The sequence below is a fragment of the Peromyscus eremicus genome, chromosome 7 (assembly GCF_949786415.1).
Source record: "Peromyscus eremicus chromosome 7, PerEre_H2_v1, whole genome shotgun sequence".
Taxonomy (NCBI): domain Eukaryota; kingdom Metazoa; phylum Chordata; class Mammalia; order Rodentia; family Cricetidae; genus Peromyscus; species Peromyscus eremicus.
Genome location: NC_081422.1, coordinates 90218321 through 90233074, shown reverse-complemented (window position 1 = coordinate 90233074; position 14754 = coordinate 90218321). Strand labels below are relative to the sequence as shown.

Below are 14754 nucleotides of genomic sequence, written 5' to 3'. Positions count from 1 at the left end.
GAAAACTTAAGGAAATTTAAGAGTACAAAGAAGGTCATTATACTAGCTTGCTTGTTTAGTTTTGGTTAGTATGAAATCTTCTCTGATAGGGGGCTGGAGAGATGGCTTCAGCAGTTAAAGAAAGGTTACTACTGCTCTTGCAGAGGACCTGGGTTCAGTTCCAGGTACCTACAGGGCAGCTCATAACTACCCCTAACTCCAGTTCCAGGGGATCCAATGCCCTCCTCAGGCAACAGGCACACACATGGTACACATACATACATGCAGGCAAAATAGTCATACATATAAAAGGTATTTGAGGCATGGAGCTATGAATTAGGAGGTTTTCGTGACAGTAAAAACATGAGGTTAAACAGTCCTCTTTCCCTGGCTTCAGCATTTCCTCCTCAGCATCATACTCATAGAACTAGGGTTACTCAGGTCTGTAGGCTATACTGACATCAGTTATTCATAATCTATAACAAACAAACAAAGCTTATTTTCTCAATTCTTTTAGAACTTAGATAATGGCAAATGTAGCAATCATTGCCTTCTATATTTGCTGCTACAGCCAATGAACTTCCTGCATTAAGAACTCCACCTCTTAGGTATTTAGTTATATGACACAAGCTTATAATGACAATAAGTGGTATACCTACCAAGTCAGCATCTAAGCCATAAAGACAATGTCTGGTGTTTGGATCATGATCTGGCTTTGCTTTCTCGGATCTGATAAATTCCATGATTTTATGCTCTCCTTCTCCAGGAGTCTAAACATAATGTTTAAAAAAGAAGGTGGTAATATGCTATGCTTCAAACTTTTAAAAATTTTAAACTTTTAAAAATTCCTTAGATTAAAAAAAAGATGATAACCTCATGGCCTGAGAAGTAGATGGTAACGCCTTGCCATGATTTGTCAGTGGAAATTTTCATATTTACAAAATACTTCAGATGTTCATGCAACCTGGCCATGAATTCAGTCCCTATAAATAAAAAGTTTTAAAAAGGTTAATCTGAGAAAGACGGAAATACCAAAAACAGTTAAGTTCCAGTAACAACATAGAATCAGTATCTTCAAAGGAAGCCCGAAGCTCTCTTGTTTATCCTGCAAGCAAATCATAGACTGTGTCTTCTAGCAAGTATCTTCAATGCTTCAAATGTCACTAGCAACCTTAAATAAAGTCAGTGCCACAAAGGTAGTCGTGAATTTTACACAATCTACACACTGTGCTTGAAGTATTTTATCTAAGAGCAGTTTGAACTTTAATTAACTCCAACTTTCTCCATTTTTGCTGAATTCCTAAGCATATTATTAATTTTATTTATTATCATTATGCCTGTGTATGGTGTGTAATGTGTGAGGGTGAGTATATGTATGCTATGGCACATATGAGGAGGCTAGAGGAGTTTTCTGTAGTTCATTCTATCCTTCGACCATGGGTTCTAGGCTTTGAACACAGGTCAACTTGTGTGGAAAATGCTTTTACACACTGAATTGTTTTTCTAGATCCTGAAATATTTTTATAAGACATGTAGTTTTAATCATATTGCTAACAATAATTATTATTGTTAATTTATATTATTAATAACTAATATTGCTTTCTTTTTTTTTTTAAGTGTGTAGTCCAGGTTAGTCTTAAACACACTATGAGCTAAGGATAACCCTAAACTTCTGATCCTCTGCCTCTATTTCCCAAGTCCTGGGATTACAGGCATGCACAACCACACCCGATTTATACTGTGTTGAGGACTGAACCCAGGATCTCATGGTGCAAATGATGGACTCTACCAAATAAACTGTATTCCCACTCCAACAACTACTAGTATGTGTATATATAGGTTCGTGCAGAAGCATGTGTTTATATGGAGGTCAAAGGACAACCTGTGATTGGTTGGTTCTTCTTTAGATACCATCCACTTTGTTTTTTCACTTTTTAGTCAGAGTCTCTATGTATCCCTGGTTGCCCTAGAACTTGCTATGTAGAACAGGCTGGCCTCCAACTCACAGAGATCTTACTACCTCTGCCTCCCAAGTATTGGAATTAAAGCTGTGTGCCACCATGCCCAGCTTGTCTTTTGAGACACAGATTCTCACTGAAATCTAGGATTCAATAAGTAGGCAAAATAGGTTGACCAGGAGCTCCAGGAATCCTTCTAACTCATCTCCCCAGCAAGCTTACAAGTGTGCACCACTATACCCAGTTTCTTATATGGGTGCTGGGGATTGAACTCAGGTCCTTATGTTTGTGTGATTAAGTACCCTACTGACTGAGTTATCTCCCAATAACTGCTATGTTTTAATTTTTAAAATACTTATTTTATATATATAGTGTTTTGCCTGCACATATGTATGTGAACCATGTGCATGCAGTGCCCTTGAAGGCCCAAAGAGGGTATTTGATCCTCTAGAACTGGAGTTACAGAAGGCTACCATGTGGATGCTGGGAATCGAACTCAGGTCCTCTGCAAGAGCAATCAGTGCTTTTAACCATTGAGCCACCTCTGTAGCCCCAATAACTACTATTCTTAACATGAAAAATTATTTTAATCTGGAAAGTGAGTATACAATGATTATACCATAGAAAATCTCTGATGATCAACAGTCAAAGGCAATACTATCTTAAAACTATATCCAGGAGAAACTGGTTATTAAATTGAACAATGTGTACCTAAAACAACAACAACAACAACAACAACAAAAATCACTAGTTTGTATGGAATTTAAAGTTACATTTAAGATTTTTGCCCAAAATAAAGGATTGTAAAGATGCCAGTCAACCCCCTCAAGTGTATCAAGTAGGGTAATATATGTAGAATTAAGTCAAATAAATTACTATTATTTTTTATATTTATGTATTAATTTTATTTGTGTGTGTGGAGGTCAGAGGATAACTTGCAGTAGCTCCAGCATGGAGCCTGGGAATTGAACTCAGGTCATCAGGATGGGCAGCAACTGCCTTTATCTGCTGAGCCATTTCCCTGGCCCTATTTTCTTAAAGTCACAGAAATCCCAGATTCCTTTGGGAGGTAGAGGAGTAAACTCTCAACTAAAAGAATGGATTTCTCATCCTGAAGCCACGGGGTAGGTACAGAAACTTGTCTATTTGATACTGGTGAGTAAGCAGAATCAACTGAAAGCCCCCGTGAGTTCCTCCAGGTTAGGAACTCTAGGTAGCTGACAAAGTCTCTCCATATCTGCTCATCAACACCTGGAAACACTACAGGGGGTCTTTATAGGAACCTTCACAGCCAACACGATGAGATCATCTCATGAGCAGATAGAAATGGGAAAACATGGCTAATGAAGGCCTGAGGACAACTAGTCTAAAAACAAATCCCATTAGGAAAATCTTCAATTTCTATCTGAAATCTTTCAGAATGTCTTTCAGTCAATTTACCTGGCGTAATACAGTTAGAATCAAATCTGGCTTCTGTAGGAAGCGTTTCTCCCTTTTCTATTGCTTTTTTAATTTTGTCTTCTGCCTCCTTGGCTGACCTTAAAAGAGAAAAAAATACCTTACATTTCTAGAAAATAAACATTTTACACAAACTATTATTTAGAAGCTTTTTTATATAAAACACTAATTTGTTGACCTTAAGGTTCAAAACTATATAATTTAAAAAATAATCATAATAGAAATGAATAAGCCTAGGAATTCTTTGCTTTTATTTACAGAATTGAGGTTTGCTTTTTTTAATATGAAGACTATAGAAGATGGACATTAAAATAGTAAAAAGCTCACAAATCATTACAAACACTTAAGTAATTCTAACATAATATACAGCAAATTTATTCCAGAAACAAGGACAAAGGCTTTAAGTGTCAATTGTGTTTGCTATATTTAATTATATCATTTAATGATTTTAATAATTTTACTAATCATCAATGATATGAGTATATAAAATATAGCAAAAAATGCTTTCAGGCTTTAAAGATTACATTCTACGGGGGGGGGGCAGGAGGGGGGAACAGCAAGGGGAGATATTGAGTAGCCATGCTTAATTTAGCTGCAATATAGAAACAACTATTAAAATAATCTAAGTAAAGATAAAGACAGCCTACACTGAGATACTAGATTTCAAAAAGATGACAAAAAGAAGTATAAATAGGTTGTAGATGTGAAAAGGAGTTCAAATTACTCTTGGACTTGGGTCGGGCAGCTATCATACAGTATGGAAACAGTAAAGAGAAAAGAGCTGTTTTGGGGAGGAGGAATTCAGTTCTGAGCATGGTAAGCCTGCTGGGATCTAGGCTATCCAAACCGAGACAGTCAACAAGCGTTTCACTAGAAAAGGAACTTGGGAGTGAGAAAACCACCATAAAGATGAATTTGTGAGTACTCAGTAGAGACATAGTAGTCAAAGTTATTAGATGTGATCACTCGGGGCTCAAGGAAGTTAACTTTAATGATAATTTAAGAAAAAACAGCAGCAGAGAAAGGGAAGATGACAGAGGTCCAGCATGGCACCAACAGAGCAAAGCTACACGAAGATGAAGGACAGAAATCCCAGAACGAAAGAAGGATCAGCACTGTTACTTGCTGTGGGCAGAGAAAGCAATGCACACTTAGTCTTTGAATTAGGACATAAGCCTGTGATCTTGTAAGGAAATTTTAGTGGCACAGTATGAATAAAAACCAGAAGGCAGATTCAGAGCTAAGACATCAAGCATTAAAGTATGAAGATGCCACGGGACTTTCTAGGAAATATGGGGCTCTTGGCGACAGCCTAGCAATTACTGTATGTTTGTGGTAGTACAACAGATTGATTGGTCCTGAATTCCCAGCCAGTAAGTAGTCTATACTTCTGATAATGAAAAGGTTCTGAAGTTAAAAATAGAGCTGGAAGGCTTCCCTGCAATTCAGTTTCTGGAAGTGAGTTGATTTTTGTTAGTTAGATGCCTCCATAAAAGTTGGGAAGGTGGGAAGAAGTGAGAAGATACCACCATGCCAGTTGAGACACTAAGGCTGTTGGGGGTGAGGGTTCAGCTATGATAGAGGAGTGACAAGAAGAGAAACCAGTACTTAGGAACATTTCAGGTACTGAGAAGCAAGGAGTAGGGTATCCATTCTGTCTAATGTAGATCTAGTAGACAGAGCTAGGATGCATTGATACCTTCTGGTGGCTGAACTCTATGGAGACCAGGCTGGTCTTGCACTCAAGGAGATCTCCCTGTCTGTGCTCACAAATATTGGGATAAAGGCCTGAACCCTCAGCATCTTAACATGAATTTTTAGGCTAGTAGCTACCTAAAACTAGTTTAATAAATACCATGTATAGATACCTAGTATAAACAGTTTTCCAATGTCTAGAAATTCTGATTAAGTCTTTAGGTAGTCCTCAAATATCTAAATTTTAGTTTTAAAAAAAGCCAATTTGGGTGGCAGTGGCGCACACCTTTAATCCCAACACTCAGGAGGCTGGCGGATCTCTGTGAGTTCAAAGGCCAGCCTAGTCCACAGAGTGAGATCCAAGACAGGCACCAAAACTACACAGAGAAACCCTGTCTGGAAAAAAAAAAAAAAAAAAGCAAAAAACCAAACAAACAAAAATTAAATTAAATTTAAAAAGCCAATTAAGGATCCTAGTATTTTAAATACTTTTAGACTGTTTTTTTTTTAGTAGTTAAATCAATATTCTGCCATTCTCTCCTTAGTCTCACTGGAAGGTTTCTCTAAGACATTGTCTCATCTTTCTTGACAACGTCCACATTTGATGCAGGAATACTCTGTTATTCTTTATCCAACCATTATGATTAAATGAGCCTTTCATTATGCTAACAACGCCTCAAATACTCTGGACTTAGGATACCTCCAAACAAGCACAGAGCCTGACTTCACTGTTATTTAGATATACTCCACACATCAGGATTTTGATTTTAAGATTCTTTTAATCTCCAATCCTTTTACTTCTACAGAGTGGTGCTGATAATGCCAGGTTCCTACCTGAACTCTCTCTCTTCCCAAATCCCAGTTACTGTCTCCTCTCATTTGCCTTACTGCCCATTAGGGCTCATGTTTACTCAAAGTCAGCATCTAGACTAAGATACTCATTCACTAGGGTTGTTGAGTCACTGTCATTAGAATGACCTCCTGGCACACTCTGTGGTGACTAAAGCAAGGTGGATCACCACAGGCGTCCTGCTCCACTTCTACTACTTACCGATCATCAAAGCCAAATTTAAAGACTTAGAACTGAGAGCGGAGTGACTTTATATGAAACCCAACACAAGCTTTGAGATATAATTCACCAGAATTACTAGTTGATTACTTGACTAGTCAAATATGATAATAAGTATGGAGTATACCAGTTACTTTGAGGATTTAAATAGAAACCAAATTTGAATAGAAGATGCACTCTATTATGTCAACTGTTTTAAATAATTTACCTAAAACGCCTCCCACGCTGCTGGTTCATTTTTGCTCGAGGAGCCACACCATCAACAGCCATAAAGAACACTTTCCTAGGTTTAATAATTCGAAACAACACCTCTAAGTAGTGAAAAATGTCAGTAAAGATTTTGTCATCTGAAATTCTGAAGTGAACATCATCATCATTAGGATGGGAACATTGATGTATAATTCCATTCATATCCAGGTACAAGTTATCAAATTCTGGAATCTAAAAAGCAAAAAAAAAAAAAAAAAGTTCCAGATTATTAATTATCATAACAATTTTAATGCCTGGCAAAAGTGATTCTTCAATGGTTCAAAACAAAAAACTAGACAAAACAAAAAAACCAAACAGGATGTAATATATATAAAAACTCAAGGGGGCCTCTTCCAGAGGACCCAAGTTTGGATCGTAGTTTACACTGGGCTGTGCACAACCCCCTGTATCTCTAGTCCTAGGGGATCCAATGCCCTCTTCTGGCCTCCTCAAACACCACATGCATGTGCACAAATATGCAGACACACATACCATAAACATACATATAAAGTTAAAAAACACATCTTAAAAAAAGTGAATAAACAATTACAGTTGAATAAAGTAAGCAGAGGAAAGCAAACAGGAGTAACTAGTAATGCAGAGACAATCATGTAGTTATATAATGTACAGCTTGACCTAACTTACTATGAGGAAATAATCTATTTATTCAAAGAAAAAGCCTCAGGAAAAAAACAGAGAAAGCACTTAGTTAATACGGCACTCAAAATATTAGTTTCTCCATGTTTGCTACTTGGCATCGCAAAGTCTCAATTTCTTATATAAATGGGAAAATAATGCCCATTTACATCAAAAGGTTTTATAAAAGAGTATTAAAGGTTTTATAAGTGACTTAATACCTTTTGCATTTGGTTTATGCAAACAGAGCCACTTACTCATTACATTAGTTTTTTTTTTTTTTTCCGAGACAGGGTTTCTCTGTGTAGCTTTGCGCCTTTCCTGGGACTCACTTGGTAGTCCAGGCTGGCCTCGAACTCACAGAGATCCGCCTGGCTCTGCCTCCCGAGTGCTGGGATTAAAGGCGTGTGCCACCACCGCCCGGCTTACATTAGTTTTTAAAAGCTTAGATTATCTGAAAATGGAGGCAAAATAGTGAGCTGATGTAATGGAAAGTCAGACTCCAGGCTTCACTCAGGGGCTTGGTAGGGGTAGGTGGGGCATCTACTTTTATAGAAGGTCTCATGACTCTGGTTTTCAGTTGTTTTTGTTCTAAGCAAGCACATTATCAACACAAATGTACACTGACAGAGAACCGAAATGGCTGTAAGTATCCAGTGCAATCAAATAATTTTTTTTACTAGTCTCCTTTATACATTAAATAAAGAAAATTAGCTCTAATTAGTAAACATGTGCAGTAACAATATTATTTGCTCATTATTTAAAAAATGGCATATCTTGTGAGGTTTCTGGGTGACAAGATTTAGATCATTAAATACTGCCAAGCATTTATCTAAAACATACCTACTTTACAGAATTAAATAAGTGCTAAACAAAAACTCTTTAAATGTTCTTATTGAGTAACAAATAGGATCAACTGAAATTAACAGCCATAATTGCAAGATTTTAAAGAGCATTCAAGACTTACTATTTGTTTCAGGAATCTGAAAACCCCAAATGAAGCGTCATTGTAAGTTCTTGAGAGTAGAATAATTTATACAAAATGATTCAATTTCCTTTTTTTTTTTTTTCCCCTTAAGACAAGGTTTCTCTGTGTAGCTTTGGAGCTTTTCCTGGAACCCACTCTGTAGCCCAGGCTGGCTGCAAACTCACAGAGATCCGTCTGCCTCTGCCTTCCGAGTGCTGGGATTAAAGGCGTGCACCACCACTGCCCGGCTAAATATAATTTTTAAAACTTAAAATAATTCAAAGTGAGTGTGTGTGTGTGTGTGTGTGTGTGTGTGTGTAAGTGGTCATGGAAGCCAGAAGAGGGTGTCCACACATTTGGAGCTGGGGTTATAGTTTTAGGTGGTTGTGAGCTTCCCTAGGACTTGGGTGCTGGGAACTGAATGCTAGTTCTCTTCAAGAACAGCAAGCATTTTTAATACAGAATCATCTCTCTAGCCATACAGTTCTAGCTATTTTAATACTAATAGCATTGTGCTAGATCAAAGGGCTATACAGCTCTAAGAATTTATGATGCAAGTTGTATGGTTTTTTTTTTTTTTTTTGTAAAGAGTATGTTTACATTCTTTCCTTTCTGAACATCCTATGGGAAGCCTCAGACAAGTACAGTTTTCTAGGAAGGAGTGAATAGGCTTGTACTAATGGATTTTAAAAAGGAAGGCTTCCTGTACATCAGGCAACAGCTATACCCAGGGGCTTCCTCCATATTAGTCAAGTGCTGTTCCATGGAATTACACCTTGACTATAATTGTTATCTCCCCTCTTCTCAGTGGTGGTGCTACTGACTCGAAAACCACACCAGCAGCCCATCTACAGGAAATGGAATGTCACTAGCAGCAGGCCAGCAGCGTGGCCTCTGTCAGCAGAGCAACCTGAGGAGTCCTCAGAATCTTGGAGACATCTGGGTTTTTGCTGTCCACTACAGAAAAGAATTTCATGATGAGTGAGACTGAAGCAAAGTTAGCAAATTAATTTATCAATCAGAAAGGCAATCGGTATGGTGTGGACACTGTGAGAAAAATGTATGTAGGGTCTATGTAGTAGCAATATATGCGGTTGCAGGCTTGAAGCTACTTACTCTGCAACTAAGTTTAAATATTAAGAGAAAGTGAGTATTGGCATATTTTTGTCACTTGTAGAATTTTGTCCTTGAAGAGATGCTTTCTAAGTACACTGTGCGGGCTAGTAGGTGAGGGGAGTACAATCAGAGATAAAACATTGATCAAAATGATCCTTACTTATATATTAAGGTCACAAGGAGGCCGGACTTAAGGAATAGTTCATTAGCAATTTTAACCACCCCGACAGTGAAGCTTCTTAGAAAGTGGAGTACAGCTATAGCCAGACTTTCTTTTTGGCTGCCAGCCCCAAATAATGACATAGAGACTCATTATCAATTAGAAAAGTTTGGCCTTTAGCTTAGGCTTGTTCCCAACTAGCACTTATAACTTAAATTAACCTGCTTCTATTAATCTACATTCTGCCACTTGGCTTTTTACCTCTCTCCCAATCTGTATGTGTGGACAGGTTTTTCTTTGGACTGCCAGCTCACAAAAAAAAATGACATGGACACTTATTATTAATTATGAAAGACTGGCCTATAGCTTAGGCTTGTCCCTCTAGCTCTTATAACTTAAATTAACTCATTTCTATTTATCTATGTGTTGCCACATGACTCATGGCTTTTACCTCTCCTGCATCTTGCTCCCTTTCTGTGTCTGGCTGTGGATTCTGCCTTTTTTCTTCCCAGTGTCCTCTGTGCCTGGAAATCCTGCCTAGCTATTGGCCATTCAGCTTTTTATTAAGCCAATCAGAGTGACACATCTTCACAGGGCAAAAAAAAGGTTATTCTACAACATTTCCCCCTTTTTGTCTAAATAAAAGGGAAAGGTTTTAACTCTATACAGTAAAACTATATACAATAAGAAAAACTGGGCTAGAGAGAAGCCTCAGAGGTTAATAGCACTGACTGTTCTTCCAGAGGTCCTGAGTTCAATTCCCAGCAACCACATGGTGGCTCACAACCATCAACAATGAGATCTGATGCCCTCTTCTGGCGTGCAGGCATACATGCAGGCAAAATACTGTATACATAATAAATAAATAAATAAATCTTAAAAAAAAAGAACAATTATCAGGTAAGAACTACATTTACAATATCCAGTCCATTTGAATTTGGCAAATTTGGAGAAAGTACTGTATTAGCTATCCTATTCTGATGAATTAAAAGTTTTGTACCTAATTTTCTTTTTATCATAGCTTATATTACCAACCTAAAAATAATGTTTTAGACCTTAAAACATTTTCTTAAACAACTTAAGCTTTTATGTTTCTCAACCATATATACTTAACATCTTTTTTTTTTTTTAAATTTGGTAACAAAACTATAACTATCTCATCCTCAGCTCCACCAGAGACCTGAGAAGAATAAAATATTACTGGAGTAAATAGGAAGTGCAGAGCAAACAACGTCCAAAACTAAGAAACTACAGAGACATCTGACTGCCGGACAGTCACCCAGGTTTCCTCTGTAATGTTGGGGCATCCATCTTCAGCCTACAGGCCTAGAATAACTGACAGATTTTTCTGTGAAGCAGGAATTTTGAAGGATTGTCCCGCCTTGTCTTGGCAAAGTTTGGCAGTCACGTTCTTTTGTGTCCTGTTTGTCCAATTGGACAGCAACTGTCAGCAGTCAAGGCAAGGGCACTTTCTTGACCAGTGGCTAACCTTGCCACAAAGAAAGCAAACTCCATATGGAGGTTCTTCAAGGCCCATCATCTTCTCTGAAGTAAATTGGTGCTGCCAGAAGCAGACATGTCTCGCTGTCATGAAAAACCTTATGTTATTAAAACATCTTAAATGCCATATTCTGTAGGTCTCTAAAGTGTTTTAAGACCACCTGTCTATTTAAAATATATCTTTTTTTGACCTTGAAAACATACCTAACATGACTACAAGTTTGTTATAGGTGACTAACTACTAACCTGGATTTCTTTTTTTTTTTTTTTTTTTTGGAGACAGGGTTTCTCTGTGTAGCTTTGCGCCTTTCCTGGAACTCGCTTTGTAGACCAGGCTGGCCTCGAACTCACAGAGATCCACCTGGTTCTGCCTCCCGAGTGCTGGGATTAAAGGCATGCACCACCACCGCTTGGCTTGGATTTCTTTATTATCCTAAATAGTTTGTAATAATAACTTTCAAGGACTAGAAATTTACATTACATTGTTAAATGTGCTCCATAGGTACAATACTTTAAACAAGAGTAGAAACTTATGTACAGTATGTTCTAACAAAAATTACCTTAAGTTTGTATCACTACATAAAAATACCTTAAACAAGAGTAGAAACATATATACAGTATAACAAAAATAACCTTAAATTTGTATCGATATACAAAAATCCATACCAATGTAAAATATTTAAGATTAGTAGTTGCTTTTTTAGTTTAAAGGTAGATTAAGTAATCTACCCTTTTATCCTATCATTCCTTTATCCCCCCTTTTCTTTTCAGAACAATATTCCTGAATCTGATCTCCTTTGTTCAGCTTTTTTCCTGACCATTACCAATAACAACTTATAACTAACCCCTCTAAATGATGACAAAAATCCATAATCCACTAAATGACAAAAAACTACCCACTCCACCTCTTGGGAATGTGGGCATTGTGTTCTCTAGACTGCTTCCTGTTGTTTCTGAGTGGAATTGGCGAAAACTGAGATAATGGTCAAGTGGGGGGGGGGGGCTAGCTGTTGTTCAGTCTTGGTGTGATGGGATGATGCAAGACTTATCTGCAGTCCTGGCCAGAATAGTCTGTCATGCTGGACCATCTTAGCCAGCAGCCTTGAAACTGTTATTGATGCAGAACTCTGAGGAAACTACAACAGAGGCACTCTGAGAGACTGGATCACCTGGGCCACCCCTTTTCATTAGTGTCTGGTCTTCTTGCTCAGGAAACACACAAACTTTCAAAGATAACATATATATCGGCATTAACACAAGTATGGTCTCTGTGTTGTACATAAATCAGACAAAGATGTTTTTTTGTTTTATGTTTGAGCAGGTAAAATATATCTCACTTGTCTTGTAGTTTTTTTTTTTTAAGTTTGTTTCTTTATGTCTGTAGCCAGGATTTTCAGGGGGTCTCCCCAATCAAATCTGATCTCTATCAACCTTGAATGAATCAACACCCCTTTCATTTTCTGTGGAAACAAAAGCATAACCTCTTCTCCAATGCAACATATTTTTTGACTTCCAATTTGAAGACATTTAAAAAATATATAGGTTGGTTTAATTTAGCAGTTTCCATAATCAATGTCTCTCGGCAGCTATTATGTGTTCATCAGCAATCAATAAATTCAAAGTCAATGAGATGCCATATAAGATCCAGATGTGTATTTTCCACCTTCACGTGGCTTATCCTTTTGATATTATTTTAGTCTCTCTTTAAAGACTTTATCATATTATTTATAAACTATTTTTTCTATGATTGTCTATACCCATTTTTTTAAGCCTATGCACATTTTAAAAACATACTGTAAACTGTTTAGAGTTTTTTTTCTGTCTGAATCTGTTTTTACTGAGCATCTGTTGTGTTCTCTGATTGCATGAGACAAATCTTAAATTGCTATGTCAGCTGCCGAATGGCTCAGCTTAGTGCATGGACCTGGCACAAGGTGCTGGCAGCTGCCTACAGCCTGCAGGCAGCAGGTAGCTGTACCTCTGTATGCCACTGTGCCTACCCAAGAGAACATGGTCACCAGGAAGCCGTGTTCCTAACCTTTTATTTTTCTTCCTTTTTTTAAAAGCCTTTTCAGCCCTTATTTGTATATACATGAGCAGATGTTGGGTGCCATATGTAGACAGATTTTTCTTTAGGCTGCCAGCTGACAAAAAATTACATGGAGACTATTATTAATTATGAAAGTTCAGCCTATAGTTTAGGCTTATTCCTCTAGCTCTTATAACTTAAATTAACTCATTTCTATTTGTCTACTTGTTGCCATGTAACTCATGGCTTTTACCTCTCCTCTGGCATCTTGCTCCCTGTCTCTCAGTCTGGCCGTGGATTCTGCCTTTCTTCTTCCTAGCATCCTCTGTGCCTGGAAATCCTGCCTAGCTATTGGCCATTCAGCTTTTTAATAAGCTAATCAGAGTGACACATCTTCACAGTGTACAAAAAGATTATTCCACAACATTTCCCCCTTTTTGTCTAAATAAAAAGGAAAGGTTTTAACTCTAACACAGTAGGCCAGGCTGGCCTAGAACTGAGAGACCCACCTGCCTCTGCCTTCTGAGCGCTACCACCCAGCCACCGTTTCTAATTTATAAAAGTATTTTCATTTTGTCTCCTTCTGTCCTTCAACTGTTGAGGGACACTAATAGGAATAGATATGCTATTTCCCATTTAGGAAATCTCAAGCTAAAGTTACTACCTTTTCTTTTTCAATGAGGTATGGTAATTTTAACTAGACTATGTTTGGCATTGGTCAAATGAATAAATATTTTCAGGTATATGATATATTTTTTAACATGTGCTTTCAACTTCTTTTTTAATATATAGAAAGTTTTAGAACTTGCTCTGCTGTGCTTCCCCCCCGCCCCAGGAATACCTGTTATTTACTTATTAGCCCTTATATTACCTTATCTCTCCTATTTGTTACTTTCTCCTGAAAAACTTTTCTTCTTTTTTCCTGGTGCTAAGGGCCTGAAGCATGATAGACAAATGTTTTACTGTTGAGCTGCATTTCCAGCCCTTGAATCCTTTTAAGTCTTTTTAATTTTTAAAATTTCTTCTTTCCATCTTGCATTAGTCAGAGTTCTCTAGAGGAACAGAATTGATAGACAGAAGGAATCTCTCTTTTTATGACAAGGAGATTTATTAGATTGGCTTATAGGCTGTGGTCCAGCTAGTCCAACAATGGCCATCTCCTCACAGAAAGTCCACAAACCTGACAGTTGAACAACACAAAACTGGGTGTCTCAGATGATCTACATTGGAATCCTGAAGTAGGTTCTAATCCCAGAGAAGGAATGCCTCAGCAGCAGGATAGATGATCTTGCCTGCTGGAATGAAGATAGGCAGGCAAAAGGAAAAACCTGTCCTTCTTCCATGTCCTTTACATAAGTCTGCCACCAGAAGGTGTTCTAGATTTACAGAGGGTCTTCCTACCTCAAATAATCCAATCAAGAAATATCCCTCACACATGTGCCAGGCTGCTTGGTTTTTTATTCCAGATGTGGTCAAGTTGACAACTAAGATTAGTTGACAAATAAGATTAGCCATCATATACCTCTTAAAATTTTTTCCCCCCGAGTATTTGCATGTATGTGCGTATGTGCTACTTGGTGTCCAGAGGTCAGAAGGGGCACTAGATTTTTGGGAAGTGTAATTACAGACGGTTCTGAGTCACTATGTTGGTACTGGGGACCAAACCAGGCTCTTCTGCAATAGCAACAAGTGCTCGTGATCACTGAGCCATCTCTCTAATCTCTCCATCTCTTTTTAAAAATTCTCATAGCACCACCTGTTTTTGCCTTTTTCTCTCATAGGCATCTTTTTCATTTATTTATTCATTCATTCATTCATTCATTCATTCATTTATTTATTTATTTAGGTTTTTCGAGACAGGGTTTCTCTGTGTAGCTTTGCGCCTTTCCTGGAACTCACTTGGTAGCCCAGGCCGGCCTCGAACTCACAGAGATCCGC

General features: G+C 37.7%; 1 protein-coding gene across 1 annotated transcript in view; it reads right to left on the bottom strand.

Annotated features, from left to right (window-relative positions):
• The window catches only part of Xrn1 (5'-3' exoribonuclease 1), a 110189-nt gene that overhangs the window by 90929 nt on the left and 4506 nt on the right, over nt 1–14754 (bottom strand). The window contains exons 2-5 of the mRNA XM_059268385.1: nt 6368–6600; nt 3378–3475; nt 853–962; nt 639–749 (exon numbers count right to left, since the gene is read on the bottom strand). Of these exons, the coding sequence (XP_059124368.1) occupies nt 639–749; nt 853–962; nt 3378–3475; nt 6368–6600 (552 nt within the window). The remainder of the gene's footprint in view (nt 1–638; nt 750–852; nt 963–3377; nt 3476–6367; nt 6601–14754) is intronic.